The 24,018-nt window shown below is 46.4% G+C and overlaps 2 protein-coding genes across 5 annotated transcripts in view; one reads left to right on the plus strand and one right to left on the minus strand.

The window, feature by feature from the left end:
- The window catches only part of CMTM7 (CKLF like MARVEL transmembrane domain containing 7), a 120,895-nt gene extending 103,782 nt beyond the window's left edge, over window positions 1-17,113 (plus strand). For 2 of the 4 annotated variants that reach the window (XM_069561318.1, XM_069561320.1), the window contains 2 exons: window positions 7,008-7,257; window positions 16,763-17,113. In XM_069561318.1, the coding sequence (XP_069417419.1) occupies window positions 7,008-7,257; window positions 16,763-16,829 (317 nt within the window). In that variant the 3' untranslated portion in view covers window positions 16,830-17,113. The remainder of the gene's footprint in view (window positions 1-7,007; window positions 7,258-16,762) is intronic. The other 2 variants (XM_069561317.1, XM_069561319.1) reach the window with 1 other exon arrangement.
- CMTM6 (CKLF like MARVEL transmembrane domain containing 6) lies at window positions 176-23,140 on the minus strand. Its single transcript, XM_069561326.1, has 4 exons — window positions 21,999-23,140; window positions 12,012-12,188; window positions 5,038-5,136; window positions 176-2,554 (listed from the first exon to the last, which is right to left on the minus strand). Exons 1-4 carry the CDS (start codon window positions 22,131-22,133, stop codon window positions 2,417-2,419), a joined length of 549 nt encoding a protein of 182 aa, XP_069417427.1. The 5' UTR covers window positions 22,134-23,140; the 3' UTR covers window positions 176-2,416.
- Window positions 23,141-24,018: the final 878 nt, after the last annotated feature.

Here is a 24,018-nt window from a genome sequence, read left to right on the forward strand (position 1 = left end):
CTTTCCAAGAGAGAGAGCCCACAGGCGGATGTGTTTTTTCCTGCCCATGCCCCACGCCCTGGCAGATCCAAAGTCCAGTATTCTCACCCACGTTGTAAAGCCAACTCCTCGAAGTCTGGAGAACACTTTCATTTAAACACTATGCTTCTGTAATAACTAAACAATGACAAAGGTATGAACAATAAAGTGGATTTATTTAGAAAGACTACAAAATTTGACAGACACAAAAGACCCACAGGATTTAAAATTATTAAATATAAAAATGATTGGCTATAAACAGTGTAAAAATACATTCCCCAGTCCCCATACAGAACATAATTTAAGTACAGCAATTATAAAATCTCTGTACTGTATGCATATTTCCCTTTTAAAAGAACTGTTCTCAACGGTCTACTTATATAAATTTACCTTTATTCTGTAACAGTGGCTTTGGTTTCAAGTTCTCCTTGAAATTTTTATTGACCACAAAGATCTTTTTACTCCTAACTTCCATCACAGCAGATAGAGGCTAATTAGTTGTGGGTCCTGTTTAAAAAAAAAATGGTGAAGAAAGGTTCCAGGATGACCTGAAATACCAGTGAAAGTAGTATCTTCTGGTGGTCAGCCAGGAGCTCCATTCTGCTCCAGTGAAACAAGCGAAGTGAAACCTCGGGACAAGGAGAGCGTCAGCTCCGCACCGGCCTGCTGGGGCCATTCTCAGCCTCCCGAGTGGGGACCCTGAAGGGACCCAGATGGTCTGCTGCGAGTTCAGCTGGGCGGAGATGATACTTACAAGGACAGCAGTACCTGCCTACCACAAGCTGGTTATCTGAGCCCAGGTTAGACCTAAGCCAGTTCTCCTCCCTTACTTAGCACACCCTGTGAACAGACAAAGCGCATCCTCGACTGGGTCCATGATCTCCCGAGCAGGCAGTGGTGAGTTGCCACTAGCAACCAGGCTGACAAAGGGATAAGGCTCTGCATCGGGAAGACAGCAGAGGTTGTGTTTGGGCATCTGTGTCTGAAACCACCCATGACACAGTGGCAGATGAGAAACTAAGGACGGGGTCATTAACCTGTCTCACTGGAAACACGAGTCCACTCTGGAGTCTTGAGTGAAAACTCTGAACAAGAGGACAAGCAAGGTCTAGCCTGGGAAGAACTTGGTTAGAAAGGTCCCGTTATAAAAAGACCTCCCTTAGGAACGGTCTCATTCAAAGCTGGCTCTAAGTTAGCCTGCCGGCAACAAACAGTTCTTCAATTACAGCTGGTTATGAAGTTCCCCTGAGGGGGGTCTGGCACTCTCTCCCACCATCAGCAGTACTGAACTGGGCAGGAGTCTCTGGGCACTCCCTGTCTTAAGGTCTCCTCTGAAGAGAAACCAGGGCACTGTCTGTGTGGGAACGAGAACCCTAAAGATCCTGCTGTGAACCTCTGCAACGCGACAGGCCCGGGAATCTGAAGCAGCTGCCATCAAGGCAGCCAGAGCCCCAGGCCCACCTCTGCCGGCTGCTGGAGCAGTACCTGGACCATCCTGGGAAGGAGACAGAGCAGGGAAGCTCTCAAATCAAAAATCAAAGGTTGAGGTTTTAAAGTAAGATGGGCTCCAAAGAAAACCCTGAACCTTAATTTCAGGAGAAATAACCATATGCAAGAAGGAATGAACCGCGTTCTGTCTCATGGCGTGAACTCGTCTCTTCACACTGGAAAGTGGTGAGGGCCTGCTCCTACACTTGCTTTCCACTGCGCTGTGCGAACGCGGAGTTTTGGTCCTTTGTCAGGGTAGCGGTTTCTTCCATTTTTCTACGTGTATTTTTACATGGGGTTGCCGACATTGTTGCTTTTAGAACATGTAAAATCTCAGCATCTTCCATACATTTTCTATGAAGCTATAAAAGGTCTCGGAGTTAATAATTATATCCTAAAATGTTACAGTATAATTTTAAGGCAGAGTGAGATATGGTAAAAGCCTGGGTTTTACATGTGTAAGGAAAAAACGTAGACCAACATTTAAAATAATGATCTCTTAAATATACATTAAACTGTATCTAGTCATCAAAAAGCAAAGTCACAGCTAAGCAAATTAAAAGTAAACCATTTATAAATGGATGAACTTCATCACGCTGTTCATACAGCTATAAAGCATAATTTGAAACCTAACCCTAGTAACAATGATGGAATAATTCATCAGTTGAGCTATGTGATTTAAAGAAACAGCTGCTCTTAACCTCCAAACAAAAACAAAAGTTCATCTGACACAAGTTTCAACCGTTACAAAAAAACTTTTTTAAAAGCCCTCTGGCCTCAGTCCAATCAATACTGATCAAACTGCCGCCCTGCCTTGCTCTCCAAAAATCAGCGGTTTAACAAGGACCCAGGGTCTACAGGAGCTGCCCCTCCCCACGCAGCAACCTTGTACACCTGTCCCCTCAAGTCTCTAAGCATTCAGAGGTTCAGTAAGGTACTCTCTCCTCACAGCGGCCTCCCCTTTTCTCGGCTGCGGCTCCTTACATTTTTCACGGAGCATAAAGGAGAAGTCAGCCACGTATGCAAGACTTGCTAGCATCCCAAACACCTGAGGAGGGAAAGGGGACAAAGATTACATGAGGAATTCTGGAGGATACGCTCACATTTCCTACTTGACTCTGGACCCATTTTATACAAACAAGACAAGTCGATTTACTTCATACGCATCATTCTTAACGTGTGTGTGGCCTTGTGCACACGTGTGCATCGTGTGTGTTGCGCCTAACTCTTTGCAACCCCAAGGACTGGAGCCCACCAGGCTCCTCTGTTCATGGGACTTCCCGGGCAAGGATACTGGAGCAGCTTGCCATTTCCTCTCTCCAGTCTCCTGCATTAGCAGGCACATTCTTTACCACTAGTGCCACCTGGGAAGCCCCATTCTTAACATTAAGTAAAAAAAAATTTAAGGTCAGGTCATCCAAAAATGCAAAGCTAGAGAAAATTTTCAGAATAACGCCCATCCGTCAAAGTCTCCCAACATATTAACGTCCTGTTGTGTGTGTGTGCGTGTGTTCAGTGCCAATCTATGAAGCTAAGGTTAACAGATGAAAACCAAGTCCTGCAACGTGAAGCAAAACAAGACTGTTAGCAAGGGTTAGACGACACAGCTGAAAGGAGCAGGCAACCACGCCTAGGCAAAAATGACAAGTTATTCACAGCAGAGCATTCTACAGTGAAGACACTGCAGCGGCCTCGAGACTGGCTCCAGCTCAGTCGCGCTGCAGTGGCACAGCAGCGCGGTGCCACTGCCTGCTTCCTCTTCCTGAGTCACTTCCTCATCGCGCTCGCCTAACGTCTGAGCAAGCCTTCTGAGAATTCTGGCAAGGGACAGGAGAACAGTGCAAATTCAGCTTCATCACTAACAAGACCCTTAGGGTCTGGGCCCAGAAGAGTGCTCTGCAGAAAGGGACACTCGCTGGGGACGTGGCTGAGGTCTGCAGCTCCACCTCCACACCTGGCTGCCGGCCGCCGCAGCCCTGGCCCTCCACCCTCCGCACTTCACAGGAAAGCAACAGCTTCCTCATTCACCGAGCGTCCCCAACACATCCAGCCGACATGCCACGAGCAAGTCCACCCCTCAAAAGCCCAAGGCCCTTTCCCCCTCTGGAGTCTTCATTTGGCTTGAGGGCATCTGTCCCCTTATTTGGCTGGCAAATATATTCCATACTTCAAAGGCCAGACCAGATGTCACCTTGTCTGTGATGACTGCCTCAGAGAGCTCTGGTCTATACAGGACCCCCTCTGCGTATCACCCAATGATCTTTTTTGCTCACGTCAGAATTTTTTTTTTTTAAATAGACTCCTCACTCATTTAAATCTATATAATTTTCATACTTAGAAGGTAATTTTCAGCATATTATAAATACCGAGCTTTTAAACCACCACTCTTAAACATACTCAATGAGACTGAATACTGTAACATCCTAACACATCACCTAATTAAAACACACAAGTAAGCTTTTAAATATCTGGGAATTTTAGGACATGCTCTCTCCCACCCTCCATGAACTGAACATCTCAACTTTATTTCATTTGCATTTCCTCCACAGGATTTTTATAGTAATAATTTTTATACTAGAAATTACTGCTTCACCTTATCATACTCTTCTGCAACAGAACTTTCTCTTAAGTACTAAGACGTGTTCATGTAAGTAGGTAGATAATATTACAGCCAACCAATCGTCTGAATGCCTTTTGAGTTGTTCTAAGCAGTTTGAATGATCTATATGCTGATGTTTCCATTAATTACAACCTCAGTTTTGTTATGAACAAAGCATTACTTGAAAATCAGCTGACTAGTGAGAAGACTTGTTAACTACTTATTAACTGTTCATATTCACAGCACTGGCCCCGATTAAATCCACGATCTTTGATCTGCAATTCTGAAATTCAGAAAGCTACAAAAAAGTTTCATGATTTACTTGGCACAAAATTGTCACACGATAAAACTATTTAGTCTTTACCCATCGCTATTTTACTGTGAATATTCAGAATAATATTCAGAACTATTAATGTTAGATAACAAGGTGCTGCTCAGACTGTCCAAAGGTGTGATATAGTAAATGTACCGTTATTGCCTTTCTAAAATCCAGAATATTCTGATTTCTAAAAACACTTGGCCCCGCAACGATTTCAGATAAAAAAATGTTTACTTATCTCTTATATTAGACTGAACTTTGGGGTCATACCTGTTATTCCCTACACTTAAAACAGCACCTGATATGTATAAGTGTGTTCTGTTGAACTGAAAAGGGGAGAAATTTTGAGATAATCAGTCAATCCTACCACTTCCATTAGCAATAATGTTCACAGGCGGAGTAAGTGGATTTTTGTGAACAGACCTCAAATTCTAAAGACAGGTTCTAGGTTTTTAAGGCTATCATATCTATTTGCTTTTAGGTCCTCTATTGAAAATTACACTAAAAAATAAGTTAGACAAACTACTCTCCCTTATTGTATGACCTGTTAAGTACTTTCCAAATTCTCTATTTTTAAGCAAACAAAAACAAGCAAAGGATGAAGGGTACTTACAATTGCAGCAATTTCAGTTATGGTATTGTCATGTGTCAAAGCAAAAATGATGGATGCCACAAAGAATACCAGTCCTGTGCCCAGAGTGATATAAAAATCCTACACACACAAACACAGAAGGGATACAGACAGCACGGTTAGGTTGGTTGAAAACGAGTGTGTTTTACTTTTTAACAAAACAGTGGCTTCTTTTTTCTTTACTCAGACTTACATATTTCAACTACTTTTCAATAAACTTGGTATTTCATAGATACCCTGTAAAGGAACACCCTATAAAAGTGCACATGCTACATCCAGAAGATCATCTTTTAATAAAAACAGTTCTCCATCATCAGCTACATGTGGAATTTAAGAACTAAAATCACTGTATGTAACTGTGAAACAGACCCACAGACGCAGAGAAACCAGTGCTGACCAGTGGGGAAAAGGGAGGGGCGGGGCGGGGGCGCCAGTCGCCTTGTTTAAATAAGCAAGAGCGGGAAGCACTGCAGAGCACGGGGAGGTCTACAGCACCGTGTAACTGACTTTCCCTGGAGCATCATCTGCAAGAATACTGAGCTGCTGGGTTTACATCTGAAAGTAATGAAGAATCAACTCTATACCATTACAAATAAATAAGGTGAAACACACATGCATGTCTATGTACCTTTTTCTTTAGGACATAAATATCAAAGCCGTAAGATTAAACACCATATTACTTCCAGCAAAAAAAAAAAAAGCATTTTTCTTTCCTTTCCAGGTAATCCATGCTAGGATGGCCTCCCTCAGAGTACTTTGTTGCTTTTAAACTACAAAGGACTGCCCATCATTCACTCAATAAAATTACGCCAATAGTCTGTGTTTTAGACACTTAAGCTTTGTTAGGCTGTGGTTTTCAGCTGTACCCACCAGGTCACCCAGCACAAGCGTGTATTAATAGGATGAGATGGTCTACCCTACACGAGCACCCAGAGCTCATCAGAATGCGGCTTACAGCGCTGGAATAGCTTCTGGTTTCCCAGAGCGCACTCGGGCATCACCTCACGAGGCGCGCTCTCAGAAGCCGATCGCAAACACCGCCTGACACGCAGCCCTGATTCAGAGGGGAGACTGGAGACGTGACAGCCCCGCCCAGGGGCTTCCAGTCTGAGGGAGTTCACATTCTCCACGGAACCCAGCACCAACACAGCCACCCAAAACAGAACTCACTTTTGTTAGTTCAACATTTATAAAAAATGCTCGATTTTTCTCTTTGCTTCTAAAAGAGGTGTCTTTCATAGTTGAAGTACACTCGAAGTATTTAAACAAGACACTCGTTTTGAGACAGAACGCAGTATTCAATGACATGGGCCCTAGAGCTCGACTACCTAGGTTCACATCCCAGTGATGTTCCTTCCTAGCGACAGGATGAGTAGTAACAATATTATATTCATAGGTGATTCTATAGATTAGAGTTCCTTAATCCAAGAAAACTGCTCAGCCCAGTGCCAGATACACAGTAAATGTTTCTTAAACACTGGCTATTGTTGTTCTTGTAATGGGACAGAAAAGATTCTCTCTTCAAAAAGATTACTGTTCCATCCTAGATACCACACCCACTATATACTCGAAAACGTTTTCTCAAAAAGAAAACCCCCCAAAATTTTAAGTATATTAGAAAGCAGACAGTAAGAGTAATTTTTAAATCAAAAAAACAGGACTTCCTTAAAATGTCAGGTTGAAAAGTAGAATATATATATGATTACAAATATGTTTAAAACTTTCTATAAGACCCAAAAGAAATATTTTAAGATATTTTATGAAAGCTATTTTAAGATGAAGTGACTTTTTTTCATCAATATTTTAAAATCAGTATTTACCCATAACTTTTTAAAATGCTGGAGTTTGATGAAATCAGTGTTCTACATTTTGCTTATTTTGACCATAAAAGTAGAAAATTTATATTGTTTCTCGTCCAAAAGATCAATGTTCTTATAAACAACTCTTTCTAGGGCTTCCCTGGTGGTCCAGGGTGCGCTCCCTGGTCTGGGAAGAGCCCGCCTGTGCGCCCTGGAGTCTGTGCTCCAGCAGAAGTTGCCGCACTGAGCCACCCGAGCGCTGCATTGGAGAGCAGCCATCTGTCACAACCAGAGACGGCCAGCCTGCAGCAACGAGGGCCCAGTGCAGCCAAGGAGAAAACAGTACTTGGAAAACACCAACCGCTTCTAAAACGCGTTTACGGAAAGTAAGCTTCTATGGAAAGTAAGCTTTCATGGAAAGTAGTGCTATTTGGCTATTGGACGAGAAACGCATGAATGTGGTCATCAGAGGCTTTGTGGATTTGATTGAGACTCTACCTGATTTTCAAAGTTTTTTTTTTAACTGTTCAGTATCAACTTTCTGCTGCTTCATTTTTCAACCTTAAAAGAATCATTAAGTATATGTACTTTTTTATTGATGGATGGCCGATTTATCCTTTTGTGTTCACTTCAGGTGTAATACAAAGTGATTCAATTATGTTTTCTCAGAATATTCTATTATAGATTTATGTTTTCTTCAGATTATATTCCATTAGAAGTTTATTATAAGATACTGAGTACTGCTCCCAGTGCTAGCAATAAATCCTTATTGCTCCCCTATTTTATGTATATAGTCTCTTAATCCCACATCCCTAATTCGTCCCTGCTCTCTTCCCTCTCCTCTCTGGCAACCGCAAGCTTGCTTTCTGTATCAGTAAGTCTGTTTCTATTTTGTGCATATGTATATCTTTTATATTAAAATCTTTAAGGATCCACATAGTGAAGTGCCATCATATAGTATCTTTCTCTGACATAGTATAATATTCTCTAGGTCTAGTAACATGTTACTGCAAATGGCAATATTTCATGCTAAAAAGTTATTTTAAAAGACAGTATCCGATCAAAATGGTGTAATAGAAAGACGTGGAACTTGCTTCCTCCCACAATTACATGAAAAATACTTCTACAGAGGGAACAATTCTCACAGAACACCTATTGAACACCAGCAGGAGACCTCAAACCCCTGAAAGGACAGGAATGATCTCCAAGTGACAGGCAGGATGAAGGGAGTGGGGGAAGGCAGCAGGATGGGACCTGTACCCCTGGGAGGAGCTGGAAAAAGGAAGGTTCCTACCCTGTGCAAAGCCGCCTCACTGGCCAGGAGATGAGCGTGGCAGCCGATCAGGTGCAGGAGGAGAGACAAACTGCACACGAGGTGCAGGCCACCACCCTGCACGCCCCAGCCTGAGAGAAACTTCTCGTACAGGCGGAGGCCGGGTGCTGAGACGCAGGAGTTTAGAGGGCAGGCCTGCGGAGAGGACTGCTGTTGGCTGCACGGAGACGACCCGAAGAAGCCGGCATGTGCTCTGGCCACAACTTCAGGGGCTCCTGCCCGGGGAGGCGCCTGGGAGCCAACGCCAGCAGGCCGCCCATGCACAGAGGCGGGGCTGAAACCCCAGCAGGACCCAGGGGCCGTGCGGCTTAGGAGCAGGACTGCGGGGTCTCCCCACAGCTCCAGGAGCCGCCGGCGTTCGTCTCTGCTGGCAGCCGTGTCAACTCAGCACCCACAGAACATCATGCGGACCACGGGTCCTCCCACGGCTGGAATAGATGCAGCCTGGGCAGCTAGGGGCCTCCTGGACCCGTGCACACAGGGCCTGGGCCGGACCAGGGTCTGAACACCTCCAGAGCCCCACAGCAGGTCCAGGGGTGCCACTCCTGTGGTCCTGGAGCCTGACTTCAGTGGAGCTGAGCTGGTGGCCTTGTGAACACCAGGCCAGAAGGACCCCGGGGCCAACTGATGGGAGTCCAAGGCTGAGATGGGGGGAGGGCAGAGCTGACCACGGTACATCTTCACAGGTGCCAGGTGAGCAGACTCACCCAAAAACCACTCTGAGGAAGACTCAGTGGGGACGCTCCAATCCCCCCTACCTTGCACCACAACTCAGAAGCACATCTGGGACCTTCTACTCCCAACAGCTAAGGGCACAAACTGGACCCCTGACAGGCCAAAGGCAACCACAGAGCAAGGAGGCCCCGCCCAATGTCCGCTGCAGGTGCTGCTCACGTCAGCCACACGAGCCAGCAGGGGGAGGACAGCGAGCAGACGCTGAGGAAAGCAGCGGCAGGCATCCACACTGCAAACAGCCCTCGCCCCCAAGATACTAGACAGGGCTACACAAGGGTGCTCCCACATAAAAACAGCCCTCCGAAACCACAGCAGATAACTGCTTCTCCTAAACGCATACAGCAAGGGAAACACAAGTAAAATGAGGAAGCAGAGGAACCGTTCTCAATTAAAAGATCAAGAGAATTCCCCTGAAAGAACCAACAACAAAGCAGACCTCTCCAGTCTAATAGACGGCAAGTTCAAAAGGGAGATAATGAAAACTGAGGAAATTAGGGACTACTGACAGAAATGCAGGTTACTATGAAAAGGAACTGGAAACTAAAAAAGGAATCAAGAAAAATTAGTGAATTCATTTCTCGAGATGAAAGCTGAGCTAGAAGCAGTGAAGAGTAGGATGAAAAACGCAGAGCAATTAAGGGGCCTGGAAGATAGAATAATGGAAGTCCCCTGATCAGAAGAGCGGACGGAAAGCCAAAACGAAAACAACAAGCGAGAGCGCTATGAGAGACCCACGGGATAACACAGAGCGTGCGCTCTACGCACAACTGGAATCCAAAAAGGGGAAGCAAGAAAAGGACCGAACATGCATCTGAATAAATTATGGCTAAAAACGTCCCAAATCCACAGAAGGAAACAGATATCCAGGCACAGGAAGCACAGCAAGTCCCCAACAAGGTAAACCTGAACAGACCTACACAGACAAGACCTACTTCTCCAGAGAGACGCCGCAGGCCAGAGGGATGGCAAGATACACTCAAAGTCCTGAAAGGGAAGAATCCACAACCTGAGATACTCTACCGAAACAAGGAATTTCCCGAACAGCTGAAAACTAAATACAGCAATACTGAACCCATCCTGAGGGGAATACTGAAAGGTCGTCTCTAAGCATAAAAGAATTTTAAGCATCTACAGGAAAGAGAAAATCATCATCTGAAAGTAAATCACTTAGGAAAGCTAGTATACAGATTAAAAAATCAAAAATCTCTGTGAAGCGGGAGGTTGGGGTTGGCATATATACACTACTGATACCATGTATAAACAGACAACCAATGGGAGCCTACTGTATGGTATGCAGTGCTCTGTGGAGACCCAAACTGGGAGAAAGCCCAAAACAAGGGGCTAAATGTAAGCACAGAGCCGACTCACTTTGCTATACAGTAGAGACACTGTGAAGCAACTATGCTCCAACGAAAATTCAAACAAACCCAGCATGGTTCTGGCACGAAAGCAGACGTACACAGATCACTGAAACAGAGCAGGGAGGCCAGAAGTGAACCCTGGCCCTGGCGGCAGCAACACAAATGGGTGTAGCCCCCACATAGAACAGTATGGAGGTTCCTCAAAAACTACAAAGAGAGTTGCCATAAGATCCTGCAATCCCGCTCCCAGGCATGAACCCAGACAACACTGTAATTTGAAAATACACATGTACCCCAGGGTGCATAGCGTCACTACTGATTGGTGCCAACACATGGAAGCAACTTAAAACATCCATCAATAGACGAGCAGGCAGAGAAGATGTGGGGTGTGTGTGTGTGTGTACAGTGAAACGTGACTCCCTAAAAAAGAATGGAATCACACAATTAGCCGCAAAATAAATGGACTGATCTTACTAAGTCAGTCAGAGAAGAACAAACGCCATACCTCTTACAGGTGGAATCCAGAACGCGGCTACAAACGAACCTACTTGTGCAACACACTCACAGACGCAGAGCGGATGGGTGCCGCCCCGGGGGGAGGGAGGGGTTAGCAGAGCAAACTGGTATACAGAGGACGGGTGGAAGGCGCAGGGAGCTACCTCCAGCATCCTGGGATAAGCCACAGCGGGAGAGAACGTGGAAAGAATGTGCGTGCGTGTGTGTGACCGGATCATTTTGTTGTGCAGCAGAAATTAACACGACACTGTTAGGTCAGCTATACTTCAACACCATTTTTAAAATGCAAAAAAAAAGGTAACAGATTCTTATGGTACAAAAGAGTATACAGAAAAAAGTAAATCTTAGGTATATTATCAATATAGGACCCGAAGCTTGCTTCTCATTAAAACAATAATAAAATCTTAACTGGTTTATATTTACCCCTATTGTTTTTAATAGTTAAAACTTAACTCTTTTATCTTTCTCCTCAAAACTGAATTTCATAAATCTACCCTGCTAGTTACAATTCCTCATAAACAACTCTTGAGAACCTGAATGCTACTGAAGTAAACTGTTCAATTTTTTCTTCCTTAAATGCAGTAACTCTATAAATTAGCTCATCTGTCATCTCACAAATCCATACTAAACGAAAAACTGAGGGTCAGACTAAGTCTTTAGAAAGTTATACATCTCTTAATTTTGTGAATATGAAATTGCCCCTTTACTTTTATTAAAAGGGTTACTTCTAAATAATGAATTTAACAAATACCTTCTAAATTCACTTAAGAGGAAACTTTCTTTCATAATAAAATCAAAACAACATAGCTAGAGTTACACGCTGTTTTGTTTAAAGGCTCCGAAACCCGTCGTTAGATCATTGCTCCATCTCTTACGTCCAGCGCAACGCCGGACCTACAGCAGGCACAGTGCAGAACTCAGAACCCACACTCTGAAATGTAAGAAGTCAAAAATGATTAAAAATCCCAGTTTTTAAAAAATACCTAATGTGAATCAGATTAAACCACCAATACCTGTAAATTACTGGCAGTGTCTGTCACTATAATTTCACCCTCCCCAACCATCCCATTTGGCAGGGAAAACCAAGCTGCTCGGAGCCAGACCTGAAGCAGTGGATAGTGTCTTTTCCCGTCAGAGTTGTGACTAATGCAACCACACAATATCCAAAACATCTACGCTGTCGTCACGGGGACTGTGTGTTCTCGTGCTTACCGATGACTTGACTTTTGCGGGATCAACTCTGTCGTACACTGGCGTGCAGTACACAATCAGGATAAGAAGACTCAGCAGAAAGGCGCTGCAGCTGACAAACTCAAAGAAATAGAGTCCTCCACACAAAGTGCACTGCGACACAACCTCCTCACAGATGAAGGCCAGGAGAGACAGCACCTACAAAAGAAACGGAACGTTGGGCTTACCTGTTTCTGGGAAACCTACAGAATTTGTCTGTAGTGTTTGTCGAGTGCAGACTTGGCAAACAAGATTCCTCAATGAACCCGATCTATCTACATGGGACTCAGTCCAGACGCCTTGAAGAGTATGTAAGGTCACAGAAAATTAACTACTATGTGCTGAATGCCAGAACAGGAGGAATTCAGAAACTGTCATAGGAGCACACGGAACAGGCACTCAACCTGGGGTTCAGGAAAGGCTTCCTGCAGGGAAGCTGAGACCAGGAGGGCTGCAGAGTCAGTTTGGGAGTGGGGAGGCAAAGGATGGGGCAGAGTTTCAGGCAGAGGAGCAGCACGCAGGAGGCCTGGAGATGAGAGCGCATGCGCCGCCCCACCCCACCACACACAGAGCCCACACCGCCACTGAACTGAGAGGGGCTGGGCCAACACAGAGCCCACAGCCCCCACTGAACTGAGAGGGGCTGGGCCAACACAGAGCCCACACCGCCACTGAACCGAGGGTGCTGGGCCAAGACGGGAGGGGATGCAGCGCAGAGACGGCGACAGGAAGCCAGGGAGGTAAGCCGCAGGGTTCTCTAAGCGCCTCCGTGGGCTTCCCTGGCGGCCCAGGGGGTAAGAATCTGCCTACCAGTGCAGGGGCACAGGTTGGATGCCTGGTCCGGGAAGACTCCACCTGCTGCAGAGGAACTAAGCCCATGAGCCGCAACTACTGAAGTGCCTAGACGCCGCGCTCTGCCACGAAAACCACCGCAATGAGAAGTGATGCCCCGCAGCCAGAGAGCAGCTGTAACAACAGCGAGCCACACCCAGCGAGAAGGACCCGCGCAGTCAAAATTAAGTGTATGAATAAACAGACGCCTCCTTTTCCTAGTGTAAGGAATCTGAATCTTAAGGGTTTTTAAAGCAAAGGGTGACATGATCAGGTTTATGTTTTAGTAGTTCTTTCTAGCCACAAGATAGCGAAGGAATGGGGGAAGAGCAAAACTGGGGGTTGCCATCCAGTCGGGAAGCTGATGCCAGAAATGAAGGGAAAGCGTGAACAGGGGAGTTGTGATGGACGAGAGTCAAACCTCCGATGATGGAGCAGAAGCCCTCAGCTGACGGGACGGCCACAGACAGAGCAGGAGACGAGATGACATGTGTGCTTAAGCACTGTAGCGCCCTCAGCTGAAGGGACGGCCACAGACAGAGCAGGAGACGAGATGACATGTGCGCTTAAACACCGTAAGGCAACAAGGCGCGCTCATTCATCCACCGGTCTGCAAGGGGGCCTTTCTTTGGGAGTGCGCCTGACTGGAATCCCCCTCCACGTCTGCTGCATCAATCACCTCCATCATTTAGGACTGCCACTTCCAGACTGATGCTATTTCAAGCAGAACAAGGTCTGGGACACTCGAGAAGTAGCATGCCGACTCCTTCTAGAATCAGGCTAGTTTTACTAGCCTTTCACAGTTGCCATGCTCTTAATTCCACAGCAAGTATTTATCAACTTATTTTTTGGTCTTTCTAAAGCATCCCATTTATTTTCATAGAAACAATTCCTTTTCACATTGAATTTCAGTCTTGCAGTATTTAACTGGCCACAAAAAAAGTATTTTAATGCATTTCCACTGAATGGAGAACAGTTATTTGGCTAATTCAACAACTCAAATGCAGGTGGGTTTTAACAGCGCTCCCACTGTTGTGTGCTGAGGTGCTAACACACTGATGTCTCACTGCAGAAAGAAGAGTCTGTCTGCTTGTTAAGAGGCAAGAGTGTTGGCAAGAGGATAAATTCATTTTAAGCATGCTGTAAATGAGAGGTCTGTGGATGACGGAGGTGCTGCCTGAGGCAAAAGGATATGTGGGTCTGGAGCCCGGGGGACACATCTGAGGTGGAGCCCAGCGTGTGGGAGGTCACCCAGAGTTAGGAACGCTGGCCCGCGGAGACTGTGATGAACCCCAAGACTGGAGGGACCAACAGAGGGGCTGCTGGTGGCGGTGATTCAGTTGCTAAGTCATGTCCAACCCCTGGGACCCCATGGACTGTAGCCTCCCAGGCTCCTCAGTCCATGGGATTCTCCAGGCGAGAGTACTGGAGTGGGGTGCCATCGCCTTCTCCAGGGGATCTTTTGATCCAGGCAGTGAACCTGCGTCTCCTCCACTGCAGGCAGATTCTTTACAGCCCAAGTCACCAGGGAAGCCCGTAAGAGAGGAGGCGATACGACGGTTAGGAGCAGCAGTCCCAAGAGGAGCAAATCAAGAAAAAGGATTTCTATGCAGGGCAAGTGAGCAAAGTGCTGACTGCAGACCTCCCTGGTGGTCTAGTGGTTGAGACGCCGTGCTTCCAATGCAGGGGGCACGGGTTTGACCCCTGAAGTCAGAGATCTGAGATCCCAGGCCTGCCGTGTGGCACAGCCAAACACAAGAGCCACCACCATGAGTGCTGAATGCTCCTCAGAGGTCAGGCAAGAACGCGACTGAAACGCTACGAGAGACTGAGGTTCGGGGCTGCTGCTGACACCAACAGGGCCACCTCAGTGTGCTCAGCGAGGGCAGCTCACACTCCAGCGCCGTCCCCCGGCAGCGAGGGGGCGAGGCCGGCAACAGACACAGCCCAGTCACCAGGCCCAGCCTCACGCAGCCAGGTGGAGGGTAGAGGTAGATGGGCTCACTGGGGAAAGGCATTTCAAAACAGAGAACTGAGCATGTTTAAACACGCAGAAACCTAGGAGAAGTCTAAATAGGAAGAAAAGAGCATCTCTAAAAGCAGGATTCAGGGCTCAAGGTGTGGGCTGGCACTGCTCTAGAGAAAGGAAGAGGGGGCAGAGACTCACTTGGGCAGTCTGTGTGGGTTTTGTGGAAGCTGAGGGAATTTCCTTCTGAGCATTAAAACCTGATGGCTGATGAAATGACTGATGACCCAAGTCAGAGCCTACTGGGAAACGTCACCTTACTCAATGCAGGTCAGCAGGTGCAACCAGATACATGAATGGCAATAAGACTGCTACCAGAATCCGCAGTGACATTTCAGAATAGCTTTATCCACCAAACATTTTCATCAAAGCAGAGGCCCTTGGTACAGCCTTTCTGGAAAACGGGTTAGCAATTTCTTTAACAACTAAGCAGGCAACTGCCATGTGACCCAGGAACTGCATTTCTACAATCTGCTCATTTCTTGGTCCAGAAAATGAAAATGTACATTCCTGCAAAAACTGATATGTGAATGTTCTTAACATTTTATTCATCAGTCTAAACTCTGAACACTCCAGATGCCCTTCAACGGTTAAGCAAACTGTGGTATCCATACCATGGAATACTACTCTTAGCAATAAAAAGGAAGAAACTGGATATATGCAACAATTTGGATGAATCCCCAGAGAATTCTATAAAGTGAAAACAATCCAATCTCAAAAGACTACACACAGCAGGATTACATTCACAGAAGAACACAAGTTTTGGAGATGGGGAACTAATCAGTGGTGGCCGGGACATGCGGGAGCTACGTGGTAACAGAGCAGTTCTGGTTCTCGGCTGCGGTGGTGATCAAGGAAGCTACACCTGACACAGCAGCACAGAGGTGCACGAACACACACACGTGTGAATGCAAAGGGCCTCCCTTCGCGTGTGTTTTTGCAAGTTCCTGTGATACTATGATTATTTTAAACAAGTTTAGAAACAAATCTAAATTAGCATCGAAGCCTCTAAGGGATTTCCCCCCTCCTACTGCCCATACAAAGTTCACATGTGCCCACAACTGACAACACCAGCGTGTAAGGATGAAAATAGATCCTGTTTTGCTGTGATTTCCTGTAACTTAATGAGGCATAAAACAGTCCAGAAGATCCCAAACAACTTCCTCATATCAGACAGATGTTAGGTGAGGCATTCCCAGTCCCGGCACCACAGACAAAGCAGCACACCAAGACAAGTCCCAGAAAGCCACGGTGTAAAGGAACTTCCTCTCTCGCAATTACACGAAGGGTTTTTAGTGTCTTGAGTGTAGTAAGTGCCAAATGTTTAAAACTTCATTTCTTTTGTTCCCTACTACGTTAAATACGAGTTTCTCTACAAGAAATCTTCAGGATATATCTAAGTTGTATGAAATTAACTGTGAGAAGAGAAGAGCCTAGAACTCACTGAGATGTGAGAACAGCAGCTCTGGACCATCCTTATTACAAGAATGAGATTATTGGGAACACTCATCAGTGTCCCTAAGACAACAGAATCGTTATCTGCAGTAGATACAGACCACTTATTTACTCTCCCCAAGACAAGTGCAGGAACTAGCTGGGCCAGAACCCATCAGAGACAAGTCATTACAAGCCCTCTTCCAAACTCCTCAAAGGAGGCATTCTTACTGACCTTAATTAAACCTTAGGGCTCCATCAGGAGGGGGGTTCAGCATGGACATCCTAAGAGAAGGAAGGGGTACTATGTCAAGCTTGGATATTTACTAGTTCCTATTCCCAGTTAAAGGCCAAGAAATTAGCACTGTAAGTTATATTCAGTGTGAAAACTCCTGACTCCCCATCTCTGTTAACACTAAGCTTCCTTTAAACTCTCCCACAGCTCCAAGAGCTGCCCTGGCGGTTTAGTAGTCAAGAATCTGCCTGCAATGAAGGAGATGTTGGTTTGAGCCCTGGGTCGGGAAGATCCCCTAGAGGACGGCATGGCAACCCACCCCAGTATTCCTGCCTGGAGAATCCCACGGACAGAGGAGTCTGACGGGACTCAGAGACTGCAGAGAGCTGGACACAACTGAGCGACTGAACAGCAAGACCAAGAGCAGCTCTATATGGTCGCTAACACGAAACTGAGGCAACATCTCACAGTCTATACAAATGTCGCATCGTTACGCTGTATACATGAAACCAACGTTCCAAGTCAATAACATCCCAATTAAAAAAGTTTTTTAAAGTGTGTTGAGTATTATGTATCCAACATTGTAGTATGTGTAGGAACATGTAATAACAAAAAAATTAGACCTATATATGGTCTTCCCTTGTGGCTCAGCTAGTAAACAGTCTGCCTGCAACGCAGGAGACCTGGGTTGGGAAGATCCCCTAGAGAAGGGAAAGGCTACTCACTCCAGCCTGGAGAATTCCATGGACTGTATATAGTCCATGGGGTCACAAAGAGTCGGATACGACTGAGCAACTTTCACTTTTAAAACCTATGTATAAGGGGGAACAAAAAGAAAACAATAATTTCATACCTCATACTTGAGCACTTGGTATAAATTCAGGAAGATGTTCAGATCCACCTGGATTAATAGTAGCCGCAGAAGGATGAGTGAAAAGCAAGACCCAGGATCAGGACAGGCAGAGGGCACTCTGGGTGTGGCACAAAAGGAACAGAACCACACCAGTAAGGATTTGCAGGGCAGCCAAGAGAGTAAGAAGGCGACTGACCCAACTGGATGGGGAGTGATGAGGAAAATGATTAAGGAGCGGAGTGTGGTCATGTGATGATCCTGCCAGAAATGATGGACTTCCCAACGCAGGAACTGCCTGCCTGGTTTTGCTGGTTAGCAGGCAGGAGGGGTGGAGGACTGGGAGAGGCTGAAGAATGTCACAGTCCAAGCGGAGGAGGGACCAGGGCAACTGGCACCAGGAGAGCAAGGCACGGGCAGCTGGACATTTACTTGCCTTAAAAAGCAAGTAAACACACTCCAAACTGTTACTCTAACAGCGAGGTACCAGAGTGTACTGCTGGGACCTACAGTGTGACTAATTTTAATCTCATATATATATAACGTATATATTTGTATTTGTAAGCAGACATTTTTTTGTATTAAAGAAGAAAAGTGAAAGTTAAGGGAAGAACTTCAAGAAATGTGTGGTCACCAGCATTGAATCCCTAAGTGGCTGAAGACAGGAAGAGATAAAGCCACTGAATCAGGTAAGGATATAGTGGTGAACGCAACCCCTAAGTTTATAGGCTCAGTGATTACTTTCTGGTAAACAGTACTGCTCTCCACAGCATGAAAGCACCGTACTAAATACTGCTCACTGAAGATTAGGCTAAGCACCTAACAGTACACATGCCCAGCATGGCTCCTTCTAATGATGCAAAATTGTACCCAGACGTAATCAGGGGCATTATCAAGCTGCTAAGAGATGGCAGGGCCCTTGGAGAACACGTTCTCCCACGCTTCTGTTTACAGCTGAGGGAATTAAATCTCCGACACACTAACTCCCAAGTTAGCCACACCCCCCTGACTCCCAGTCTGCACTCACTGACCCCCTAAAGCACTGTTTATTAAGTTCATCTTACCACTGGGTGTGTTTGTGTAGGACTTCCCTGTCAGCTGGGTTTCTGAAGTTATAACCATACTTCTGTCCATTTCCCTTTTTGCTGTTAAGTCATACATTAAAACCACCATGCTAGAGCCAACACATCTGGGAAGTCTTAGTGACTAAAGATGCACTTACCGTCCTGGTGACTTCAACATTCAGATAATGACTCCTCGGTGTCTCCATTTCAGTTTCACTACCCTTTCTGAAACTTCAGCCTTCCCTAAAATTAACAGTCACCACACTACATACTAATTCTCCATCACTGAACAGTCTACTGCCAAAAAGCTTCTCATAAAAGAACTTTTTAATGTTTGCATTAATTGTAAGGCTCCATCTACACAATTCTATCAGTCTGTGAATTAATAAACTCGCTTTAAAAAGCTTGAAGTGATATGTAAGGTTCAAGTAAACAAATGTGTCGGCCTGTAGTCAGGCTAAGCCTCCCGTGCTTTCAGCAAACATTTACTCACAAAGGTTCGAGGATACAATTTGCTGACATTATGGATCTTCTTCAAGGTAAAAATAGAGCACTTCAATTTAGTAGGAAGTCATGAAAAGAGTACCAATATAAGAAAAACGGCTTTCAAGTGATTTGTTTCTTGGCACTTACAAAATAACACTATTCACAACTTAATACATTTAAATCACTGGTGAATTCTAAATCAAACTGCTTGCCTGAAGAGTCATTCTAATCATAGTACTATGCAGCCTTCAGACATTCAGCTGGTACTATAAACACAATGCTTGCTTGTGGCAGAGACTATGCCATACATACTTAGGCCACTACACCAGTTTACTAGCAAGGGATTTGGCTGCCAAAAAAGTCAATTCTTCCCATAAGACCACAGGAAAAAACCTGCCTCAAAAAAAGAACAGTGACAACAAAAACCTCACAAAGTACATGTGTAAGGAACTACTAAAGTGACTCATGGACAGAGGACCGCCGTGGCGCCTTATGGTACCTTCTCAGCTGAGTCTCCATTTCCTCTTCAGCTCTGCAAGGGTGGATGGACAAGCCTTTGACCAAACCGAGGTCACCCGTGAACGGCAGATACAGCCCTCTACCTCCCAGAGCATGTAACTCAGGAGGCGGTTGTGCCGTTTTCGCTCTAGCCCCCCTTCTGTTGGCAGGTGTGGCTCTCTACCCCCCGGTGTTCGGCTCGGTACTGGCATACACATCCTGCAGAGCCTCAGAGACCGTAAAAACCGTAAGACTGCAAAGAACCTCCGAGGAGACCCAATTTCACCTCCGGACTCCATGAATTTCCGAAGTACACAGGGTCTGGTTTGTTAAATTTCAGAATAAGACATTTCTCTTTTGGGGTTTTTGAGAATCTGGTATGATTTATGGGTCTAGAAAAATGAACGTAGAAATGCACTGTATTTTGAATAAAACGTCCTCGGGCTTGCAGGTCCCTTGTTAAAGTACCTCCGCTTTGACTATGGGTTTCTCCACTCCAATTGTTCCTTATTAGAGCTCGCCAACTCTTTTTAATTAAAAAATAACTTATCTAAAGAAACCAACCTAAAGGCAGAGTCTGAGTTACGGCAAAGAAGACTTTGTCTGTTGCCCCTGGCTGCATCAGTTTTCACTGACTCCAGATAAAGCTTTCTTGGGACTTTCTGGGTAAATCCTCTATTGTTGTGAAGAGGTAAGACATTGCAACAGACAAAGTAGGCGCAAAAAGACGACCATCAGAATGAAAGGCAGCACTAAAGAGGTATTTTCCTAAATCTATGTTAAAGAAAATGTCGTAAGTTCCCTGTGAACAAGGAGATTCTCTGGCAGTCCAGGGATCAGAACTCCAGGCTTTCACTGCCAAGGACAAGGGTTCAATCCATAGTCAGGAAACTAAGATCCTGAAAGCCACAAGGTGAGGCCAAAACAAAGTGAAAAGGCTGGGACAGGTTCACCATAAACAAACAAATGGATTTCAAGAAGAGACATTAATTTTCATTCTTTTGCTCTTTCTCCTTATGGATGATAGAGAACAAGCAGGAATAGTCTAACAATCCCTGCAAGGCAAACTCATCCTCCCCCTTCTCTCCAAGTAAGAAGTGTCCCATCCAAACTTACGGCTGCATTCTATTCAGAAGACATGGGACTGCAGCTTATTAAACTATAAGTGAGGCAATCGGAAACTTTACTTTAGATGTGCCAGTTCTCACTGGAGAAAAAAAAAAGAAAGGCAACTGAAAAGATATTTAATGGGCAACAGACGGATACTGACAATGCCTTTTGAACAGCAAGAGTGCTTCAAATGAATATTAACTCTTTCCTGTTCCAAAGAATCCTTCTACTTGTACAGAAACATTTTAGCTCTAAGGCAGAGAAACACAGCTGACATCCAACAGTCATGCAAGAGCTGAGGACAGGAAGAGCAGAAGGAAGCCCTTCCTGGGTAGGAGGATCCGCTGACGCAGAAGAGCAACGGCAGGAGGGGGCAGAGGACACGGCAGGGACAGGAAGGCTGGCAGCATGCAGACCCAGCCCGACCCTCCTGGGCCGCACTGCCACTTCCTTCCAAGTGACTTCCCAGTTATTCCCAGAAGTGATCATTTAGGGGGCTAAAAAGCTATTTAGGCTTTTTACTGCAATTTTTCTTTTCAATGAAAGTAGGTCATCTGAGTTCTAAGAATGTTATCTGGTTATCTAAGAACCTAAGATCTTCCAAAGGAAACCAATTGGCTGTTTTCAATGGGGATGATTCAAAAACCAAACCAACCCAGAAATATTCTAAACAAGCTGATTTTTCCTCTTGCAGAAAATGTTACTCATTGTTGGTTAAAACAGAACAAAGGAGCTCAATGTGCATGTGATCTGAATAAAAATGTAAATCTCAAAGATGGTTTGATATTTTCACTAGTAGATTTAAGGTGCTTAGCAACGCCTAAAGGAAACTGAAACTCAATGTCCCTGAAAGAGAATGCCCTCGCTCTGCTACCTTCACACAACTCACACAAAAAGCTGTCCTTTTGACTTTGTATTTGGTACACACACTGCTCATTTAGAAATAATTCTTGGCCAGTCAGTATTAAAACTTGAGACAACTTATTGTACACCTCTCTCTACGCCTTGCGTAGTATCGGAACACACTGTCCAACAAATTTAACTGTCCCGTTGGGTTCGCACCAAGAAACCGAAAGAACCAGAGAATGATAGAAAAGCATCTTGTAGTCCAAACACGGACACTCTGGTAGATAATGCAGGGTAACAGCAGGGAGAAGAGCCAAAGGTCGCCACACAGCGGCCGAGAACTGGGTACGCTGCGGGCTTGGCCCTCCGGCGCACTTCCTGCGCCCGCCGAACACGCCGGGTGGTCCCAGCACCCCGCGGCGGGCCTCGAGGAGGGGCCCGGGAGGAGGGGGCGCCGGCGCCTCCCCCGCGGGGAACGGCCCCTCCCCGGGCGGCGAGGGAAGGAACTGGGGATGTGGAAACGGCCGCCGGCGCCGCAGGCAGGGCGCCGCTCGCCGCCTCCTCTCGCCCGCGCCCGCCGCGGACTCACCAGCTCCAAGATTTTGAGTCGCCGGAACCCCGAGAGCCGGCTCAGGGTGAAGTAGGCGGCGAGGCCGCTCCGGGCGCCTCTGCCGGGGCCCGGGTGCGCCTCGGTGGTGGCTCGGTAGACCTCTCCGTTCTCCATCGCCCAGGGCCCGGGAACGCAAGGCCGCGGCGGGTGCCGACTCCTCCGACTCGGCGGGCTCGGCCGTCACTTCCTGGGCCTCCGCCCCACTTCCGGCAGGCTCCGCCCCACTTCCGGCAGGCTCCGCCCCACTTCCGGCAGGCTCCGCCCCACTTCCGGCAGGCTCCGCCCCACTTCCGGCAGGCTCCGCCCCGGCCCGCCCCCTGCCGCGAGGCCTCGCCTCTCCCCTCGTAAAGATCTTCGGAGAGACTCGGGGAACACGGACGGCAAGTGCAACTTCCTGGGGACCGCAAACGTCCCGCCTCTCTCTGAAATGGCTGCTGTGGCCCGGTTGAGCAAGGGAGAAGAGGAGGAGGTTAGGCTGGAGAGGCAGGCAGAAGCCAGACAACGTAGGGGCCTTGCAGAGCAAGGGAAAAAATGAATTTCATTTTCAGTGTTACGGGTTATCGCAAAGGACTTTCAGGATTGCTCCCTCCAGCTTCTCTGAATTCCTTTCAGGCTTACATGTCAACACTGCTGCTATAGTCCTCCCATATGTTAATTCTGTGTGAACTCATCAAGGAAGGTAATCATAATTTAGCAACCTTAAAGCTGATCGATTTACATGCCAAGCACACGTACTTTCTCCACAACAATATACCGTAGGTACTCTCATTACATTAATTTTACAGATGAGAAAAAGGTACAAAAGCCCCTCGCCATGTCCCCCAGTTCTTTTTAGAAAAAGGCTTTAGGTCTCTTAGGCCTTCCCTGAGTTCCAAAGAGCAGATTTAAGCAATTACTAATGAAGGAAGTGAGGACTGCAGAAACAGCAGCAATCAAGACAACCGTTCAGGGATCAAACAGTCCTAGTTCTTCCTCAGGCGATGCCTGCCGGTAACAATCTGGCTACGGATCTTGGAGGTGTTATGCAGGAAGAACCAAGACCTCCACGCAGGTGGCAGGTGGTGACTACAGGCTGACCACCAGCACACAGACTCCAGACTTGCTGGAACCAGACAGCAGATGAGGAAGATTCCTGAAACGCCGCCCTGTTACCTCACCGCCAACCAATCAGAAGCAAGTTACGCCCTCTGCATTCTCACCCCAAATGCTGCCATTAAAACCTTCTGATGAAAACCATTGGGAGTTCAGGTCTTTTGAGCACAAGCTGTCCATTCTCCCTGCTGGGTCCTGTGAGAAACGCTATCCTTTCCTTCACTGCAACCCAGTGTCAAGTCCAGCTTTGCTGGACTGTAAGCAAGAGGACCCAAGTTCAGTTCAGAAACAAGGCCAAGAGGCTGAGTATCACATCCAAGGTCAAACACCCACAGGCAAGTGGAAGGTAGGCCCAGGCCATCTGACTCGCAGCCTTGCTGCTGGCCACTAAGCCAGAAGCCCCAGCCTGCACCCCTTGAGGGCCTGGAAACCCATGTGAAAGGAGGGGATGCTGCTTCCACATGGATCTTCTGTTCTCCACAGCCCCAAAACTCCCTTTCTCCCATTCAAATGGAACAAAGCAGTAGATCCTACGCTGGGAGTGAGGGGCTGGGGGTGGATAATCTACAGTCAGCCCAAACCATCTTACTGTCTGATTAAACGTTAACCTCTTGCCAAGGCCAAGCAGCCACCAATCCTAGCCAATAAAACCTCTGTCTTTTCACAAGAGCTATAAGAATTCATTGCCTTGTTATTCTTCAAGTCACTATCATCCCAAACTAGACACTACCTGTGTCTGAAATCCACTCTGAAATTCATCCCCTACAAGGAGAGAGAGATGGGTTAATGAACACAGAGATGGATGAAAGGAGAGACTTGTGATAAGGGAACTGCAGGAGCACACTGATGGTGAAGCACACGGGAGTTCACTGTACAATCATTTCAACTTCTCTGTTTGGATATTTTC

The sequence above is a fragment of the Ovis canadensis genome, chromosome 19, assembly GCF_042477335.2.
Source record: "Ovis canadensis isolate MfBH-ARS-UI-01 breed Bighorn chromosome 19, ARS-UI_OviCan_v2, whole genome shotgun sequence".
Taxonomy (NCBI): Eukaryota; Metazoa; Chordata; class Mammalia; order Artiodactyla; family Bovidae; genus Ovis; species Ovis canadensis.